This window comes from Gigantopelta aegis, chromosome 6 (assembly GCF_016097555.1).
Source record: "Gigantopelta aegis isolate Gae_Host chromosome 6, Gae_host_genome, whole genome shotgun sequence".
Lineage (NCBI taxonomy): Eukaryota > Metazoa > Mollusca > Gastropoda > Neomphalida > Peltospiridae > Gigantopelta > Gigantopelta aegis.
The window spans coordinates 77,455,287-77,476,370 of NC_054704.1; the positions used below are offsets into that span (position 1 = coordinate 77,455,287).

General features: G+C 38.1%; 1 protein-coding gene across 3 annotated transcripts in view; it reads left to right on the forward strand.

Annotated features, from left to right (window-relative positions):
• LOC121375621 (receptor-type tyrosine-protein phosphatase T-like) overlaps positions 1-21,084 on the forward strand; it is a 139,406-nt gene that overhangs the window by 9,891 nt on the left and 108,431 nt on the right. For 2 of the 3 annotated variants that reach the window (XM_041503164.1, XM_041503166.1), the window contains exon 2: positions 10,504-10,533. The exons of the other annotated variant lie outside the window; for it this stretch is intronic. In XM_041503164.1, coding sequence (XP_041359098.1) covers positions 10,504-10,533 — 30 coding nt within the window. The remainder of the gene's footprint in view (positions 1-10,503; positions 10,534-21,084) is intronic. 3 annotated transcript variants of the gene reach the window in all.

Sequence of the window (21,084 nt, forward strand, 5' to 3'; positions counted from 1 at the left end):
ACATTACTAATTAATTTGTCTATCAAATGGGATGTCTGTCTTTTGGGAGGAATCCCGTGGGACACTGGCTGGGACGGTGTGTGTGTGTGTGTGTGTGTGTGTGTGTGTGTGTGTGTGTCCCGATACCATTGATGCCGATCGATCCTACGACTCATCGCACCTCAGTCGAGTTATATATATCTCGCCAAACACCTGAGAGGAAAGGGAAATAATATGCACGTGCATTTCGGCTGTGAGTGGGAGGTGAATGTGTTCAATTATAGCTGGCCCTGACGTACACGAACCACGCACTGCGCGGACCGCATCACCTGGTCGGAAAGTCAGATCCTTTCATCACCCATCGCACATAATGGCAGGTCTGGTGGTGATGGCTGGACGAGTGCCAGTCCAAACACCGACTTCCCAGTCTGGTTGGCAAGCTTGTGTGTTACGTATTGGCGAAACAGAAGTACTGGTGTAAGATGACGCATCTCGACTGCCAGGGCTTTAATCCTAACGATATATCAAAGGTGAAGCTGGGTGTGTGTTATAATGGAATAAAGACCAGGTGAAGTAGCGTAGGTTATAGATTAATTTGGATTATTTCCACCATCCCACCCATCCCACCCATTGCTCCATGACTGCTATATCAAATGCTGTAGTATATAATTTTCTGTGTGTTTACGTTTTGAATTAAATACCAAGTACATTAATAGATTAATATGGATTATTTTCCCAATCCACCCATTGCTTCACGACTGGTATATCGAATTATGTAGCATATGATGTTCTATCTGTGTGTTTACCTTTTAAGTAACTCTCCTTTATCATATCGGTTTAGATTTATTGGTTAGCAAAAGCTAGTTTGTTTTGTTTAACAATACCACTAGAGCACATTGATTTATTAATCATCGGCTATTGGATGTCAAACATTTGGTAATTCTGACATAATCTTAGAGAGGAAACCCGATACATGTTTCCATTAGTAGCAAGTGATCTTTTATATGCACCATCCCACAGACAGGATAGCACACACCACGTCTTAAATATACCCATCGTGTTGCACTGGCTGGAACGAGAAATAGCCCAATGAACCACCAACGGCGATCGATCCTAGACAGACCTCGCATCAGGCGAGCGCTTTACAACTGTGCTAAGTCCCGCCCATTCGTGATTAGTAAGTACAACATGATATACATGTACATATATATATTTCAAAGCATTTCCTGGCAGGCCGTTGATGTGCAGTTCGTATGTTAGAAACGTTGAGATCGTTGATGTTTGAATTCGCAGAAACAGGTGTTCTTTGATTTCGATCGTCTATGTCTGAATTCGCAAAAAATGGTGTTCTTTCATTTCGTTTACCTCTTGGCATTTCAAACAAATAATCCATTGACAAATATCTGGCTTCCTTTAATTTGTATTATTGATATGATATTATTATGAACAGATTCGGCTTTAGAGTGTTTCGACTTAGTTGTAAAACTATCCTATGTAAACATTGATGATAACTGATGCACTTGACTGATCTTTCTTGGTAGTAATCTTCACAGACGTCAAGAACGCACTCCCCCAGAAGAGAACCTGTCTGTAGGAATTTGATAATGCTAATCAAGTTACTCTGTGATGTTCTGTATAACAGCTGTTTTTCGCAAGACCATTCACTTGTTAACAGTACTCTTTTACCTCTAAGTTTCTTCGCAATACTATCCCTTATGTTGAGGTTGTCTGAGCGAAAGCCGTTCAAAGACTTGAAAGGGTTAATAGCCGAGTGGTAAATAGTTAAAACATTTGAGTAAATTTGATCAATTTTCGGTGCCTCTTTATTGCCTCCTCCCACCGTCACCCACTTTTACTCTAAACGCAGTCGCTGACGTCACTTTTACTCTGTACGCAGTCGCAGGCGTCACTTTTACTCTAAAGGCAGTCGCTGACGTCACTTTTACTCTAAACGCAGTCGCTGACGTCACTTTTACGCTAAGCGCAGTCGCTGACGTCACTTTTACTCTAAACGCAGTCGCTGACGTCACGTTTACTCTAAACGCAGTCGCTGCCGTCACTTTTACTCTAAACGCTTGATGCGCGGTCGGTTTTGGATCGATCCCCGTCAGTGGGCCCATTGGGCTATTTCTCGCTCCCGCCAGTACACCACGACTGGTACATCAAAGGCCGTGGTATGTGCTATCCTGTCTATGGGATGGTGTATATAAAAGATCCCTTGCTGCTAATCGAAAAGAGTAGCCCATGAAGTGGCGACAGCGGGTTTCCTCCCTCAATATGTGTGGTCCTTAACCATATGTCCGACGCCATATAACCGTAAATAAAATGTGTTGAGTGCGTCGTTAAATAAACCATTTCTTTCTGACATAACAGCGGCACATGGTCTATATAGTCATGAAAGATAAGCACTGTCATAACATAGGACACTCCTCCTACCAAATAGCATAAAGTGTATTTTCTCAGGCAGAACAGCACATACCACAACCTTTGATATACCGATCACTTGGGCACTAATTGAGCCAGCGATAATGTGCTGGGACAGTTTGGATGTTAACACTTATAATATTGTACCTATCATCAGGCGATTTATTCCCACAATATCAATTTCGATTGTATGAAAGTACGTAAACATCAATATTTACATATTGTACATATATAAAATTAGAACATTTATTTGTAAACTGACATGGATGATTGCCGATATAGATTATATGTACAGAATTGCGTGTATTATTATTAGTAACTGGTATAGATTTTCTGGTTTGACCAAAGAATAAAATGTTTTTCATTTGTTTGATGTTCTTGAAATAATCGAATGGTTAATATGCTAGACTGCCACGTCCATGGTTGTTTGTTTGATCTCAGACGTGTTGCCGGTTTTTTGGTGCCTCGCAGGGGTGGATTTGTGCCATTTTTGTCAGTCCCTAGAACATGATACGGCCGTAACTAACGAGAAAAAGAAACGCAATCTTAGTTCAGAAAATATGCTATTTTAGTCAGGAAGGGGTTACAAAGGGGTCCGATCCCCTCCGAGATGATAGGCATACACATTTTCGATTCTTTCGATATAGAGATGACAGGCATTAATATTTTTGACTCTACGTGTAAACATAGTTTTCAAAACTCGCTTGATAACAGGGATTCTTTAGATATCAAGATGACATATAATGTCCATCCATTCACCCAGCGGATCTCAGGCGTGCAAAAGATCCGTTTGTTACAATTCTCGATCCATTCCCATCCGAAATCCTAGATTCACCTTTTGCATATGATGGCCGTTACACAACATTATAGACACATGTGTTTGGCTTTGGCTTGGAAAATCACACGAATTTTATGATACCATAAAATATGGAATAAATTAGATTTTCTGAAGTCTGAGATATTATATTTCAGATTTTTCCAGTCTCGCAACTGAAATAAACACCAGCAGTTTGTGTTTATTTCTGTTACGACTGTATTTGTTTTATCTTATTTATGAGTTAACGTCATCATTCGCGAAATTGCCATAAGGCTAAGCTAGTAATATATACATATATATATATATATATATATATATGAAACAGATGTTGGCTTTTAGCAAGAAACAGTTTAAAGAAATTCAGATAAACTGGCAACGATAAGAATTCGAGATTACCTACATTCATCACAGAGAACCATTTATACCAGCTATTTTAAATATAGGACATGATAGGGCCGTAACTAACGAAAAGAGGAAAGGCTGTCTTAGTTCAGAAAATATGCCATTTTTGTCAGTCCCTAGAACATGAAAGGGCCGTAACTAACGAAAAAAAAGAAACGCAGTCTTAGTTCAGAAAATATGCCATTTTAGTCAGGAATGTTTTATTTAATGATTTCAACAATTATGTAAGAACAAATAAAAAAATATATAACTTTATTGCATATGAACATTCCACACACGGAACTGGATGCAAAACATGTTACATGTTTGAACAAACAAAACACATACAAACATCATATTATTCTGATGCCAAAATAAGGACTAATTATTGGTAATACATGTATAATCATGAACAAACTTGCATACCGCATCAACACAGGCTGGAGTTGTTTTTTTATAATGAATATAGACTTTTCTTGCGTACTCATACTTGTAAACAGGTAATTATGAAATGTTAAATATGCATATCATTTGACACGTTATTATATTTGTAATATGATGGTATTCATCTTCAATTACATTGCCGTGATCACATAAGCGTTCTTCCACTGGAGTAAAGGGTTTTGTACATGTCCGCTGATTAATCAATCAATGTGCTCCAGTGATATCGTTGAATAAACCAAACCTTAAGAACATGTTAACGTTATCGACAATGGAAAATAATGTGGTCTGAACGACCTGCAGACTGATAAACATGGTGGGTTTTTTTATAGCATAATACACTCTATTACAAGAGTCTTCAATCTGAGCCGCTATTCTGCTTGCCGGACCAAGTCTCTCCGCTGTTGCCTCTCTAAATAACTCCCTGATTACCCTCTCTCAGGACAAGACTTCTCGCCACTCTCCGGTTCCACAGGCGGTATAGGCAGGCTCTGTGGAAAGCGGTCTCGGTAAATAAGATAAGACGGGCACCTTTTCCTGGAGGTCAGTCTGTGTAATTGGCTAATCTTAATGGAAAACTGAATCCAGTTTCCGTGTAGGACAAACACACGAATACTGGGACATGGTGCTTCGTGCGAGAGATCGTGCGCGTACATGTTTTTCCCTTTCACAAGTTGGTATAATTGAGCGTGTTTTGTATGGACATGTATAAATATTCGAATGGCATTTATTCACACGAGGGTTGACCTCTATATTATTTAATTAAAGTTTGTTTTGTTTAACAACACCACTGGAGCACATTAATTAATTAATTAATCATCGGTTATTAGATGTCAAACATTTGATAATTATGACACGTAATCATCAGAGGAAACCAGCTACATTTTTCCTAATGCAGCAAGGTATATTTTGGCAGTGCACGAGCATAAAAGTGAATAACTAAAAATCTTCGTTGTCAGCTTTTGTTAATTTTTGCACATGGCCGTTATCAAGGGAGAGTACTGTCTAAAAATAGAAGTCACATAGCCCTTTAGATATTGTTGCATTTTGTTCACAAAATACATGCATTCTGACATAGATATTGTATTAAAATGCTTGCAAAAGTTCAATGGTGGTGTGCTACCTTACATTCTGTCCCATCATATAAAAGATACCTAGCAGCAGCGTGGATGGGTTTCGTTAGCACTGAAACAAGACTTTTGAGTATCAGAATTTCCAGATGGTTGACTAACCTAGGCTCATTAAACAATATGCCGAGGCATTGTTAAACAATCTTCTTTTCTTCTGCACCACACACACGGCATGCAGTTTGGGTCGAGGACCATGTTCGTACATCTTCTCTCTCTCTCACGTGTCGGCGGTGTTCAGTTACACACACGTGTGAGAATGTTTGTCTTGGGATGGATCTGTAGGTAAATGAACCCTTCAGACGTGCACATTGTTCTATCTGAATAGACATCAATAACAGTAGCCAGTTTCCCGAATTGTTTTTATATTATGCTCTGTTAGTAAGTTAAAAATCGATTATCCATCCACCTTATATATATATATATGCATATGCATCCTTCCATTCATTTATCCATGCATGCATCCATCCATCCAATGCATTCATCAGTCCATCTGTCCTTCCGTCCGTCTCTGTCCGCCATCCGTCTAACCGTCCATCCCTTTATCCATTGCATGCATACATCACTCCCGTCCATCCATTTACCCATGCATGCATCCACCCTTCCCTCCCTCTCATCCATCCATCCATTCATTTATCCATGCATGCATAAATCCCTCCCTCCCTCCCATCCATCCATGCATACATACATACATCCCTCCCTCCTTCCATTCATATATCCATGCATGCATATATCCCTCCCTCTATCCCACCCCGCCCTCCAATCCCTCCATCCATTTATCCATCCATCCATGCATGCTTCCCATGTATCTATCCCTCCCATCCCATCCCATTGTATCATCCATCCATCCATCCATCTACACACTGATTTACATGAATAACTGGAAGCTAATTCAATAAGCTGCTTAGCTTTTGGCATTTAGGAAAGACTGTAGAAAAAGAACCGCCCTCAATAAACGTCTGTGGTGATTACCCTTAATTGGCTTAATTTGTCACATTTGAAGTTTTAAGCAGTAATTGATCTAATTTAGCAAGTTTTTTTTCTCGACGAGACGGTTTCTATTTCATTGTAAACGTTATTAGCGCGTTATTGCCTTGTCACTATTATTAAATTCTGACGAGAGAAAGGGGCAAAGTTGGTGAAAGTAATTAATGTATTGTGTTAAAATGGTGTTTATTGCACGGTGATTAGTAAGTGGTAGCTACCTTTTTAGCATAAAATCGTCAAATTATCTATTTAAAATTCCATCTAAAAGATACCGTGTACTAAGTTAATGTACACAGGAACAACTTTATGCCAAAAACAACAAAAAACAAACAAACAAACAAAAAGTTCTGAAGTATGTGTACATATATACTGGGTTTGCATGGCAGCACCCATTTCTTCCCACCCAGAGTGAATTTTAGCTACTCGATGAATTTGAGCTATTCAGTGGATAGGTGTATGACAAGTTCACCGACGTTTTTCTCACCACTAACAACCAATCATTAACTTTTGTCTTACACAGAGCCCAGATAGTTCTGAGGTATTCTTCGGACAACGTTCTTGAACTCTTAAAGGGACATACTCTAGTTTTTAACCACTAACGCATATTTACTATAACCGTTTTTGATAACATAAATCATACTTTACTTAGATTTTATTGTTTTGATTATCAATGCCCGTACATTCGAAGTGTTTTTGGTCATCCTGGTGTTTTTAATATCACAAAATGCATTTCTCATATTGTTCAAAACGCACGTGTGTCTAAGAAGTAACAGTTATGGAGTGGAGTTTTAGTATATTTTTAGAGGGTATTTCACCATTTCAAAGTCACAGACTCATGTTTCACTCAGTTGTAACTTTTATTCAAATGTGTTACAGGTTTGTAGATTAACTAAACTTAGTGTTAATTTTCACGGGTTGAAACTTTGGTATGTTCCTTTAAATGAATATAAACACAAATCTGAGATAAAGAAAGAAATGTTTTATTTAACGACGCACTCAACACATTTTATTTACGGTTATATGGCGTCAGACATATGGTTAAGGACCACAGATTTTGAGAGGAAACCCGCTGTCGCCATTACATGGGCTACTCTTCCGATTAGCAGCAAGGGATCTTTTATTTGCGCTTCCCACAGGCAGGATAGCACAAACCATGGCCTTTGTTAAACCAGTTATGGATCACTGGTCGGTGCAAGTGGTTTACACCTACCCACTGAGCCTTGCGGAGCACTCACTCAGGGTTTGGAGTCGGTATCTGGATTAAAAATCCCATATCTCGACTAGGATCCGAACCCAGTACCTACCAGCCTGTAGACCGATGGCCTATCACGACGCCACCGAGACCGGTCAAATCTGAGATAAAGACTTTCCTTGTGATTTAAAAAAAGGAAAATAAAAAATAATCAACATTATTGACTTTAATAAATTTCTGCAAAACAGAACATTGTTTGGTCAGCGGCTATACGGTGTCAACCAAACTTTGATGACTGTGACACTTGGTCTTGAACGGAAGAACAAAGGCACTCAGATTATACAGCCTCCAGGTTTAGTAGCAAGGACTTCTGTGTGTATGGAATTTTCCACTGAACACTACCTTTGATTCAAAGGTTTGACAATATTATGAGACATGTATGGACTTTAGTTTTGTCGTGAACGAATGGACGAAAGAATGAACGTGCATTAATGAATGAATTTACAATAAATAAATAAGCTGAGGGGGGAAAATGGAACAGATTTTGCCTAAATCAGTATTTTCTAATGTCTACTTGATACACAATAGGTCATTCGATGCGCGTAATTGTTTGCTTTATCAAAAGTAAGTGATGAAACGATTGCACGTCGTTCAGTTTCAACAATCTTCTACGGTCATCAACAACAAGTTATCAGTATGCATCAACGCACCCGCCGCTGATGTTATTAATAACCATGACTAAACAATTGTCCACGTCTTGTCTTCTCTCGGCCTGCTTTTAATTAAAACCATTCTCAAAGCAGCTCCAAAAATGCATCTCCGATAATAAGACGAACATCAAGGAATCTGTTTTTGCTGTGATCATAAAGTCGTTTCGTTGGAGGCGTCTTTTTGGCAACAAAAGGAGAAGAAAAGCAGGTTGTATCTCGACCTTAGCTCAGCGGGGCACCGGCAGTCCTCACTTGTTTCCCTAATGTGTCCGGAACTGTCTCTCCATTAATGAATGGTCATCTGTCACCGAAGAACTACTACCCACTGGAGGCAAGGGCCGGAATAATTACCGCGAAGAGCGTGCGTAATCAACTTCACGGAGCTGCGGTCCAGGAATAAAGTACCCACAAGGGAGGGATGTACAACAGGAAAAAAGATGAGTTCTTTGTTCCAGGGAGCCCTGTTTGTGTATGCGGCCAGGGACGACTTAATAAGAAAACCCTTGAAATTATATGAGACTATTAGCACTCGATTTGTGTGCGTTAATTTACATTTCCGGGTAAAAAGATTGAGATGGTTCAGAAGTTAAAACAACTGCAGCCTAGGATGACAAGACTAAAATAACAATAGTTTATTTTCCACACCCACCTCCTCTCCCAGTATTTCGGGTTTTATTGACTTTTCAGTGCACACCAGGGAGAAATTAATACTGTTCAAGATTTGATTCGAAATCGTCGATTTTTTTCCCCTGGCACCACTGAAAAACAAGACAGATTTTTGTTTGTCTTGAGGAACGGAAAAACTATCAATTATCCATGTTAAAACGTACTGAACGCTTTATTATTTGTGAATATAATTTAATTAGCATACGCATTTTGTGGTGGAGTGATTTATTAAATGCATATAATTTGATAATTTGATTTACATAGCCTACAATTATTTGCGCGTTAAGCCACTAAAGTGTGTAGTTGTGTGTATCTTTGTTTTCTTCATAATTTGTGACTTGAGGAAGTGTGTCTCTTTATCTTTGTCTCTCTATTCATTCACATTAAAACAGTAATTTTTTAACTTGCTAATATCTATCGGTGTTTTCCCCTCTCTCTCTCTCTCTCTCTCTCTCTCTCTCTCTCTCTCTCTCTCTCTCTCTCTCTCTCTCTCTCTCTCTCTCTCTCTCTCTCTCTCTCTCTCTGTCTGTCTGTCTCTTTCGTTGCCTTCATACTTGAGAATTTCTTTTCATGATCGAATGATCGAAGAGTAATTTTTGGGGTCCACCGAGGGCCGTGGATCTTAAAATCCATCCTACCTCAGACAAACACACTTCCAACGAGCTACATTCCGCAACGTATACGGAACAACAAAAGTAACGTTAATATTAATTGATTTTCCCTTAATTTCTATATTATTAGTTGTTTGTGTGTATATTAAAAGTATCAATGTCCTGTGGACATTTTAGGTCTGCCCGGTTTGACAGACTGTTTACAAAATTAATTTTATCATGAAAAAAATTCCACGTTTCTTTTGTTGGTCAGGGCCCAATTTCACTAGACATCGTAAGCCTATTTTTGCACGTAAACGTAAATCTACGATTAAACCATAATTCATCTTATTATTATTATTATAGTACAAGAAATATAGTTTGAAGTACACATATTTCATTTTCTTTTGTCTTTAAAAATGTAATGCTTCATCTTCCGTAATAATGTAATTTGCTGCGTGAAATAGATGTGAAACACGTGTAAATTATGATCATAATGAATGACCGGTATAACTGCTAGTTGCAGACGTAAACTTACGATGTTTTGTGAAATAGGCCCCAGTATAGTATAATACGGATACTAGCACGTTAGTTATAGGATGGTTTTATTGTGTTCTTGTACTACCAAGGACAATGGACACAGCAGCGCGATTTGATGAAGAAGAAAACAGATATAACATTTATATAAGAATTGTTTGTCTTTTTGTGTGAATTTATCGATGTCTAACAGTTATAAATTGTATAAAATCGCGAAATATTTCAGTCCCGACCGTTTTAACCCTGTCAACATCAGCACGGTCCGACAAATCAACAATTATTTTGCGTTGATATTCTATGATCATGTTTGGTCCTGCAGGAATTTCTGCCAATTTTGACAAGTAACAAATACTATTGTTACACGTATGACAGCTACTGTGACATTTTTCATATGACATGGTGTTTGTATATACTAAAATGTTTACCCTTATTAACCGGTGTCAACACAAAATCCCCCCAGATAGAATCGTCCCCAGACGCAGTGACTGCCTATGTGAGACGACTGACCGATGGATTATCATGGATCTTAATACCGGGACAGCGTGTGACAATTGTTGACATTTTACAAATGTTACCAGCAGGAAATTGACATATACAGTTACAATAAATATTTAATGATATTTATTAACATTTCACATTTCTCTTTCCCCAGCAAAGCGGACTATTCATATTCGGATGTTACGTAAGTAAAAATGCCATGTAGCGCTATTTATCATTTCTCTCAACTCGATTCGCACAGATCATTTTATCATTTCGTATCTGCAATATATCAATCTTTTCATGTTTTTTTTCCCTTTGTTTCTGGCATACATTGAAATTATGCACGTGTTGAGAAATGCAGCAGCTTTTTTCTCATATATTTCAGTTCTTTGTGTGGGACTTCCTCAAGGTTCCACACTCTCTGCGTTTCTGTACTTTGTTCAGTTTTAAAACATTTACCAATTACCGTGCTGCACAGCTAATGGGAGAGGCAAATGTATTGAGTATCATCACTGTTATGTGCTATCAGCCTGCCATAATTTGACCAACAAATTGAAGGGCTGTCAGTGGATTATGAGAAATAACCTGATTTATGACACCACTCTAAACAGGTGATGTTGAACAGGTCCGCGGCGGGGAAATATCGTTGAGATTAACTTAAAAGGCAACACCTAAATGTTACTGAAGTGAAGCCACACAACAAGCCACATAGGAAGGAGGTTTTTTTAACATGAAAGGGATTGTGTGGATAATGTGATGTGTATACATGTATGTGTGCGTCTCTCTTTCTATGTCTTTCTGTCTGTGTCTGTCTCTCTCTGTCTGTCTGTCTCTCTGTTTGTCTGTCTGTAACTGTCTCTCTCTCAGCCTGCCTCTCTCTGTCTGTCTGTCTTACGTTCGCTCAGTGTTGTTCTCCCTATCTGGCTCCCACTCTCGCCTTACTTTTTGTCTCTCTCTGTATGTCTCTGTCTGTCTATCTGTATGTCTCTATATGTATGTCTCTGTCTCTGTCTCTCTCTCTGTCTGTCTCTCTCTCTCTCTCTCTCTCTCTCTGAATCTCTCGCTCTCTCTCTCTCTGACTCTCTCTCTCTCTGAATCTCTGTATCTCTCTCTCTCTCGGGATCTCTCTCTCTCTCTCTCTCTCGTACTCTCTCTCTCTCTCTCTCTCTCTCGGAATCTCTCTCTCGCTCTCCCCCCCCTCTCTCTCTCCTCTCTCTCTCTCTCTCTCTCTCTCTCTCTCTCTCTCTCTCTCTGTGCGTGCGTGTTTTGGGTGGTGGGAGTGTCAATGAAAGAACAATATCATTTTCGGTACAAGGGAGACACTGTCTCCCTCCACCATCAGCAAGCTCATATTGTAACTCGGGCCGGGATTCTATATTTTTATCATTTTATGCTTAAAAACATATATGGCTTTATTCGTTTCAAAGCTTGCTCTTTATGTATTTACATGCATATTGACGTATGCTGTTCGATGGCTTCTTTTTCTGTTTTTATATATTTATATATACATGTATATGTGTATGTTGTACCTGCCTTTAATGTTTATATTTACACAAAGTGCACGGGAAATATCGCATGGGATCGTGTTCTTGTAAAATATATATATATATATATATATATATATATATATATATATATATATATATATATATATATATATATATATATATATTTTTTTTTTCTTTCTTTATAAATACAGTAATAATAAAACAACAATAATATTAGTACACAAAACAGTTGTTAAGATGGCCGCGCCAGTGTTGTGAAAGATATAGTACCAATACTACTGTTGCAGTTTTAAAAGTATTATGTGCTTCTGTTTAAGATTTGTTCAGACTAAGAGCAGTGTGTCATATCAACGTATATTAACATTAAATTTGGTAGTAACCATCATTTACAAAACAAGCTCACCTAATATGCATGCACCCAGAACATGTATTACAATATTATAATCACAATGTATACAAATAAATTACTTCAAGAAATTCGTTTTGATGAAAAATTGACAAATCAAATGTATATATTTTTAGACAATACTTTGTTGGGTCATTAATTAGGTCACCATCCGTGACTGAGTACCTTTAAACCCAGGTTACGTACTGGTGCGTTATGTTCATACACGCAAGATTTAAGATATAGAATATTTTACGATTTACTTGAATAATACTTAACTGAGTTTTTTTTTATGAGTTCCAAATATCTACCAACCCATGTTGTAATTTTTAGAACAACAGTTACCATGAAATCACCTTTGTTCGTGGTGGTCTAACTTCCATGTAATTTGTGGACCAGTCAACGAATATAAGAACACAACGAAAATATGATACATGTATACATATAATACGAATTTATGATACCACCTTTTCGATCCACGAATTTAAGTACCCAAAGAAATGTGGTTTTAGAGAAACCACGAAAATTCAAGACCACGAAAATAAATGATTTTACAGCATGTTATTGTTAGTATTTCTATTCCGAAACAGCACTCTCACACCAATATACATTTTGTAATTACGAAAAAAGTATCTGTATCCAATTTGCTTACTTAAACTTGACTTGTAAAGTTATTTTATTTTTTTCCACTTGAACTTTGTCTGACAGTAGCTTTCCAAATGAACCTGAAACTTGTTGAATAATCGACATGTGATTAATCGTGTTTGTCTAAAAGACTTTCAGGAAATAATTAGACTCTTCCTCCTTGGCTCTGTGAAGACAATTGCTGATGTTTGAAATAAAGATTTAGTGAAAACCTTCATGGATTTCGCAATACGATATCGTCTTGTATAGATTTATTTGAAGTTTTTAGAATCAGAAACACATGCCGAAGCCACAGATTTACAGAACAGATGCATTATTTCTTTTTTCTGCGGATCTCAACAGATAAATTACACAACACGTCAAGAAAAATGGCTGAAAGGGTACGATATAAGTTAAAAGGCTTCATAAATGAAACTAGAATCCAAATATCTATTAAAAACTATATGTATGTCATGAGTACGTATATATTAAGATATACAAAAACAAAACAAAAACAAACCAAAAAAAACCGTGTTTATTTGAACAAAATATTTGCTCTTTTCTCCGGGCGTTAATATCACAAATTAGAAAGTGTAAAGAGCCGTGCAAATATAGTACCTCTGGTAAGAATATTAAAATTTCGAATACAAACAACATTTGGTAAATATTTCAGGGTGGAATCAAAAACAATTCTATTACATTTCGTTCACCAAATATATCTTTTCTCGTCGGTCCAAAAGGATTACACTCCACCAAAATGAAGATTAATGGGTTTAGTGCAATGTATTTTTGCACCTATCATTCAGGTCAAAATGATGACATGTTTGTGAGTTCGTGTTGATGTACATGTATTGTAATGCTACCCTTTGTCTTCAAGTGAAACTACACAGTCTGATGATTTCATTTCTCATCCGATTTTCATCAAACTTAATATGTATGAATAAGATCGTGATATCTTGAGAACGAATTCGCGTTTCACCTCTCTGCGTCAAAAGCCAAGGTTACTGTTACTAAAAATAGAAATACGACGATTTACATCACATCAATATTCTATCGGCTTCTTTTCTCATCCGATTTTCATGAAACCTGTTAAAAAAAACCCCAACTAACATCACTTGTTATACAATTAGTTCGTTAGATGCATGTCAAATAAGTGCGCTTTTATTATGCTATAGACTGGTACGTGACAGTAATCCCAAATACGTAAATAATGCATTTCGTGCGTAACTTAAGTATTCAACACAGTAGTGTGTCCTGATGGACAGTTGTAAATCTTCATTAGACTCACGCGAAGCAATGTCGCACTAACGGTTGTTCTATACACTAATTCGTGACATTACCCCATGGCATAAATAATGTATTCCATGCGTTCGAAGCAGTACTGCGACCAGACGAACTGGTTTACTGATTGCCAAAACAAGACAGGAAACAATATCGGTAGTCCATCAACCATCAGTCGAGGTAGTTAACCTCTGCACGATATCGTTGATATCAAAATGGGTTCTCTAAGACTGAGCGTAACGATGTCAATCACGTCTTGCTTTTTGTAAATGGATCATCTATTCATAACGCTGCAGTGGTAAAGCGCTCGCTTGATGCGCGGTCGGTTTGGGATCGATCCCTGGCAGTGGGCCCATTGGGCTATTTTTAGCTCTAGCCAATGCACCACGACTGGTATATCAAAGGTCGTGGTATGTGCTATCCTGCCTATGGGATGGTGCATATGAAAGATCCCTTGCTGCTAATCGAAAAAAGTAGCCCATGAAGTGGCGACAGCGAGTTTCCTCCCTCAATATCTGTGTGGTCCTTAACCATATGTCCGACGCCATATAACCGTAAATAAAATGTGTTGAGTGCGTCGTTAAATAAAACATTTCCTTCCTTCATAACGTTGCTTTACTTTAGCAACAAAATACTACAGTTTTTAAAAGGGTGGTATCTAGCTCAGTCGGTAGAGCACTTTCCTGAGGTGGTTTGGTCGCAGGATCGAACCTCCTCGGTGAACCCATTCGTTGATTAAGATTTTTCCCCCGTCCCAACCAAAAATAAAAAAGATTTTTTGTTTAACAACACCACTAGAGCACATTGATTTATTTATCATCCGCTATTGGATGTCAAACATTAGGTAATTTCGACATATAGTCTTACAGAGGAAACCCGCTACATGTTTCCATTAGTAGCAAGGGATCTTTTATATGCACTATCCCATATACAGGATAGCACATACCACGGCCTTTGATATACCGGTCGTGGCGCACTGGTTGGAACGATAAATAACCCAATGGACCCACCGATGGGGGTCGATTTTAAACCGACCGCGCATGAAGCGGTCGCTTTACCACTGGGCTACCTCCAGCCCCTTCCGTCCCAACCAGTGCCCCATGACTAGTATATCAAAAGCCGTGCTATGTGCTGTCCTGTCTGTATGTGGGGAAATGCATACAAATGATCCCTTCCTGCTAATGGAATACTATAACCATTTTTCTCCAAAGACTTACCAGTAAAAATTACCAAATGGTTGTCATCCAATAGCTGATGATTAATGTCAGTGTGCTCTAGTGGTGTCGTTAAAACAAAAACAAAATTTAACTTTTAAATTTATGATCACAAACATTAACTTTTGCTTTTTCTCTTCTTTATAAAAGGTTTCAAAAGTCTGGTTTGTAGAGTTCTGTAAAGTTTTGTAGGTGTTTATATACTCAGAAATAAATATCACTTGACTTGAAAAAAATACATTAGAAGTTGAAAAAGGTTTTTGACAGACATCCCATGCCATGTTTAAAGATGACAGCTGTAATAAAATAACATGTATTGTATCAGGATAATGGTTTCACAAGTCTTCCAATGGGATTGGTTCAGGGTCCGAAATTAGCATTTATCTAATCGGCCCAGTTTAGACAAACAAAGAAAAAACATGTATGGTCTAGCTGTGGGCCAGACGGTTGTTAATTTTTAAAATACATTTTAACAGGTCCTTGAACATAATAACCAGAGGGCCGGTTTCTCCAATGTTAAATTCGTACTCTGTAGTGCTTCTTTTCTCCAACAGTTTAAAGTTCTGTCTCAAGCGAGACATTAAGACAAGCGAAAACGAGCGCCCTGATGGTTCGGCGCCCCAATTATTCATGGGGTTTGTCCCACTGGGTGATGGGGGCAATTGAAGTTTATTATCGGCACCCGCATCTCGAAGAAAACAGCCTGTTTGATTTTATATGAAGAAGCCATCATTCAGCGGCCGACGTTATGGCGTATTAATGTCCTCGTTGATCGCTGATAACCATGGTCCGCGCGAGATGGGGGTATCGATCGCGCCAATATCACTGATTGGTTCGCGAGCCCGGTGTAAGTAAAGGGCCAAGTCAAAAAGTATTTACCACGAGAGTTCACCCCGAGGCACTTACCATGGTGCAAAGGCCGACTAATTTGCTGTGATTTCCTCCGTATTATACTCACAACGACAACATTAATTTGCAACCAAATATGTTAGGTCGAACACATTATAGCGCCAATAAAAGCTTTGATTTATCGGAGTGACGAAGATAGATGGGTATTTTCACGTGATTGGTTGGTCATTGTATACATCGTCTTTTTACGGTACACTCGGGTTAATCCGGCTTTCTTCGTAGGTCGAGAAGCGGAAATAATGTTCGAGGTGTCAAATACTCTTATAGCCAGCCACTCAGCGTTTTCTGTTCAACTCCGGTGCATTTAAATCGCCATTAGCAAAAGAAAAAAAAATGCATCAAATAAAATATTGACGTAAAATTCCAAATATGATATTTAAAAAGAGAACGTTGAAATATATATGCGATTTCATTGTTTGTTCACTTCCGATGCATTTTATCCTCCATTAGCCATGAAATAAATTATTGATGTAATTTCCCAAATATAATATTTGCTGTTTAAAAAGTGAAAAATGTGTATGGTTTCATTTTCTGTTCAGTTCCGGTTAATTAATATCGCCATTGGCCAAACATAGCCATCAAATAAATTATTGACGTTAAATTTGTGATGATACGCGCGTACAAATCAATCAGGTTATTAAACAAATTGCTAGGAGCAGCGTAACACCAAGGTAGCCCATTGACTGTGCAATCCATTAGCATTATGGCGTGTGATTAGTCTGAAAGCTTCGATGCTTTGCCTTGGGAACGTTTCTGTTTCATAATTTTTTTAATTTTTTTTAATTTATCTACAATATCACAAGCATTTAACACCGAGACAAAGACATTCATAAGCGTACGAGACAGAGGGCAGGGGTGGGGGCAATTACCCTCCCCCTAGAGCTGGAGCAAATCCTCGAATTCGGGCAAAAATGTGTTAACCTGAGACATTTGTACCATGTATTTTCATCATTCTACCCTCAAAATTAGTTGAAATCCATGTAAAAATGCGTAGTGATTCGTTTGCAATCCTATATAGTTGTTTGGTAGTACTGGTAATATGAATAAGTGTTGTTATCCAGATTCGGGCATTTTCGATTAATTCGGGCAAAAGCCAGCCTGCCCCCTTCAAAAATGGGAGCCCGTACACCTATGAAGGCCTGTATTTGGACATCACAAACATATAGATGATGATGACATGCATGGTAAAGCCGCAGTTCATGTATTTCCATTTCAGCATGGGATTACTTGACAGGATCGTGCTCATCGCTTTGCTATCTGTTGAATTATCTCGCTGAGGCGATCACCCGAGCCCGAGTTACACGGAACCTGCAGTGTCTCCCGAGTAATCATCCACACTCGAGAGATACACTCATAATTGCACACTGAAACTCGGTGTATATGGCCTTACAGCTCCCCACTGAGTTTAGAACATTCATCCTGGGTTGGAGCGGATTTCATACCATTTCAACGTATGACAAAATGTGTTTATCTAATGTACAAACACGCAGATCTTGTTTACGTTCTGGATCTATCTTCAAATTATTTCTAAAATTAAATAACTGTCTGTGGGCTGATCTCAGATTTGACCAACATGGTGTGATGCATCTCTGGAAGCCAAGGATCCTAAACCATAGCGATATCATACTCATAAATGAATGTCCCACTTGTTGAAGACGAATAACGGAAAAGTATGCAACGCAGAACACACGCACAAAACCAATTTATTATGAAGTTTAGATCGTAAAATTAACAAAAATTGATACACAGTTTACTTTTAAAATGTTGCACGATGCAAAACGTAATGTCGAACAATGCTATATCATTTGAGAGAGAGAGAGAGAGAGAGAGAGAGAGAGAGAGAGAGAGAGAGAGAGAGAGAGAGAGAGAGAGACGCACACACACACACACACACGCACGCACGCACACACACCCTTACCGAATAGCCCATTGGGTTTCAGTCAGAGGACCTAAACAGGAAATCTCAAAATGTTGAAATAAAAAGATCTCTCTCAAAGAAGTGCATTTCATCCTGAAAAAATATATCCACTAACAATGAATAATATGATCTGGTAATGTGCAAATTTTCAACGTTCTCCACGTTCTCCACTATTCAACTACAAAAAGTTAACTTTTATTTTTATAAATCACTCGATAAAAGTATCGGTTTGGAATAGAATCCTCAACTTTTGAAGATCCATAGAGATAAACGGTAGCCAGCACAACTCCCAATCCATTTTTCTCAGCCTATTATGCTAGATTATAAAATAACAATGTTTGCTGTAAAAAAGCATTCTGAAAGCCTTCATGATCTTCCGGGTGATGTAACTAAACACTTTTGAAAACACTCCTTGTTGCACATGATTCAACAAGTATTCGACCAGTACCTTCTCATTGGATATAATTGAATTCAAGCATCCCAGTGAGCATGCCACATCGACTGAACCTTACCGTAATGACAAATAATAGAGCCACATTGTCTTTTAGATTAAACGAAGTGGAACACACCGAGTGACTGGAACTGTCTGCTGGAAAGTGTTTCCAACAAATGGATTTCAGGAGTTCTTGATCCATTGTTCAGCATAGTGTAAACACCGACTACAAATTAAATCTTTGAACTTCCAGGGAACCAAGTTCGTTTGCAGAGTACATTAAAACTATAGTCCTATATTAAACCAATGCAAATGTGTGATACATTTAGATATAATATTCTCAGTTTAAAACAATATAGGTTTCTATACACGCATAAAGAAAGGTCTGTTTTCAAAATTATATTAAACCAATGCAAATATGCAATATATACTCAGCCAAACATGTTTGGCAAACATTTAATGTAATGTCTTGACTTTTGACCCCCCCCCCCCAAGATATAGAATCGTATTATAGATATCAGAGGCGGATCTGGGTGGGGTGGGGTGGGTGTTGGGGGGGGGGGGGTTGCTGCTGGTGGTGGTACATTTTGCGACAGTTATAATTTTATTATACATGTATATTATTTTTCTTTTTATTTACGATCCCCCTCCAAACCTCCCCACAAATTCCCTTGGCATTCCGCCTCATGTCATTGGTGGTCCCCATAAATGGATTTTCTGGATCCGCCACTGGATACGCTTGTCTTATACTGTACCGCTAGTTCCTATCCTGCAAGGTTGTTTCAACAGTGCTGCAACATCTGGTCGATCACAAAAGCTTTCAAAACATTTTCAAGTTATTACATGTCGCTGTAAAAAGTGAATAAGAAACTTTCTTGGTCATTAAGTTAAAATATATCTTCGTCAGCTTATGGAACAAGATTCGATTCATCAAGTGTTGTTAAGAAGTCACGTAAACCGTGTCCTTAAATTTAATATTAATGTGATTACTTTATTAAATCAACGAATTGCGGAGAGAAAAAAACATAACAAAGACATAATTACATTTCACATGCTGCAACCTGCTGATAAACACTCGCTCAAGCGTAAACGTCAAATATGCTTTTTTACACTAGGTGTCTTCGATCATGTGCTTAATGCATCGATCATTTGATTGTTTTCACCTTCCTACCGTTTGACTTTCACCGAGTTCATTATAGTTCACAAATCTCAGATGAATATGCCATTTTACTGCAACCAACTGAAAGGAAATTATTGAATTAGATCACGTCATTAAATATTAATTATTTTTTTTATTCATTCTTGGCATTGGTTTTACAATTACACCGAAATCCTTTTAAAATACAAGCTAAGCGATGGCATGTAAAATTCTGATTAAGAAGTCAATATTGCAACCATATCGCAATATAAGAAGATAAAAGCGATGTTGGTTATGGTTGTGCAAGATTCATTTACATTTTACGAATTGACCCTGCATATGCAAAAGCATATCGTCATAGGCCTATCTAAAATGTTTTTGAACAGTTAAAATAGATATAAAAGGCAGCTTCTTGCTTGAATAGTAATGGGATATAAACGCAGTAATTGGTTATCACCAATCATCATCATCATCATCATCATCGTCGTCGTCGTCGTCGTCGTCGTCATCATCATCATCATCAACATCATCATCACCATCATCAATAACATCATCATCATCATCAATATCATCATTATAATCATCGATATTATCATCATCATAATTATCAATAACAACAACATCATCATCATCATCAATAACAACAACGTCATCATCATATCATCATTTTCACCACCCTCACCACTTTCATTATCATGAGCTCTTTGAACCCACAGGAAATACCCTGGCACACATCAGCGATTCTCGCCTGGCTAGTATATCTGTCCAGCTACAGTTTTATTGCAAGCTGGCATTCATGTTCTTCCTCAGTATGAAAATAACAGGAAAAACAAGGAATAAAATTGCAATTATAATCCAATTATTGAAAAACCTGGCCTAAATTATACAGAGATAGAACAGTTCTGCACTCGTGGTCACCGTTACTAACACGCGGTTGCTTCCGTAAAACGACGTTTGGTCCACTGCAGACACGTGGCCGCCCACTACTAAAAGAGATGTTTGGTTAACCCGAAACCGACATTGTTGTGCTTTCTTCCTGGCGATGAATCCAATCATCTTGCAGGACATCCTCTCACGGCTGTTCTGGTTCCGTGTCCATAAAGACTCTTTGAACCGTCCGTGGTTTATTCTTAATGGCAATAGATTATTTTATTGTGCTTTGTTTTATCGGCTCAATTTCTACATCAAAAGCCGAGGTACTTTAATGGTGTTTTCTCACAGCATATTGGTTTAGTCAAATGTCAGTAGGTATATCGTGACAATTTAGCGAGCACTTAATAGCTGGTAAATCTGTATTCTCCGTGGATTACTTACCAATGAAGCTTACTAGCGGGGTTTGTTAC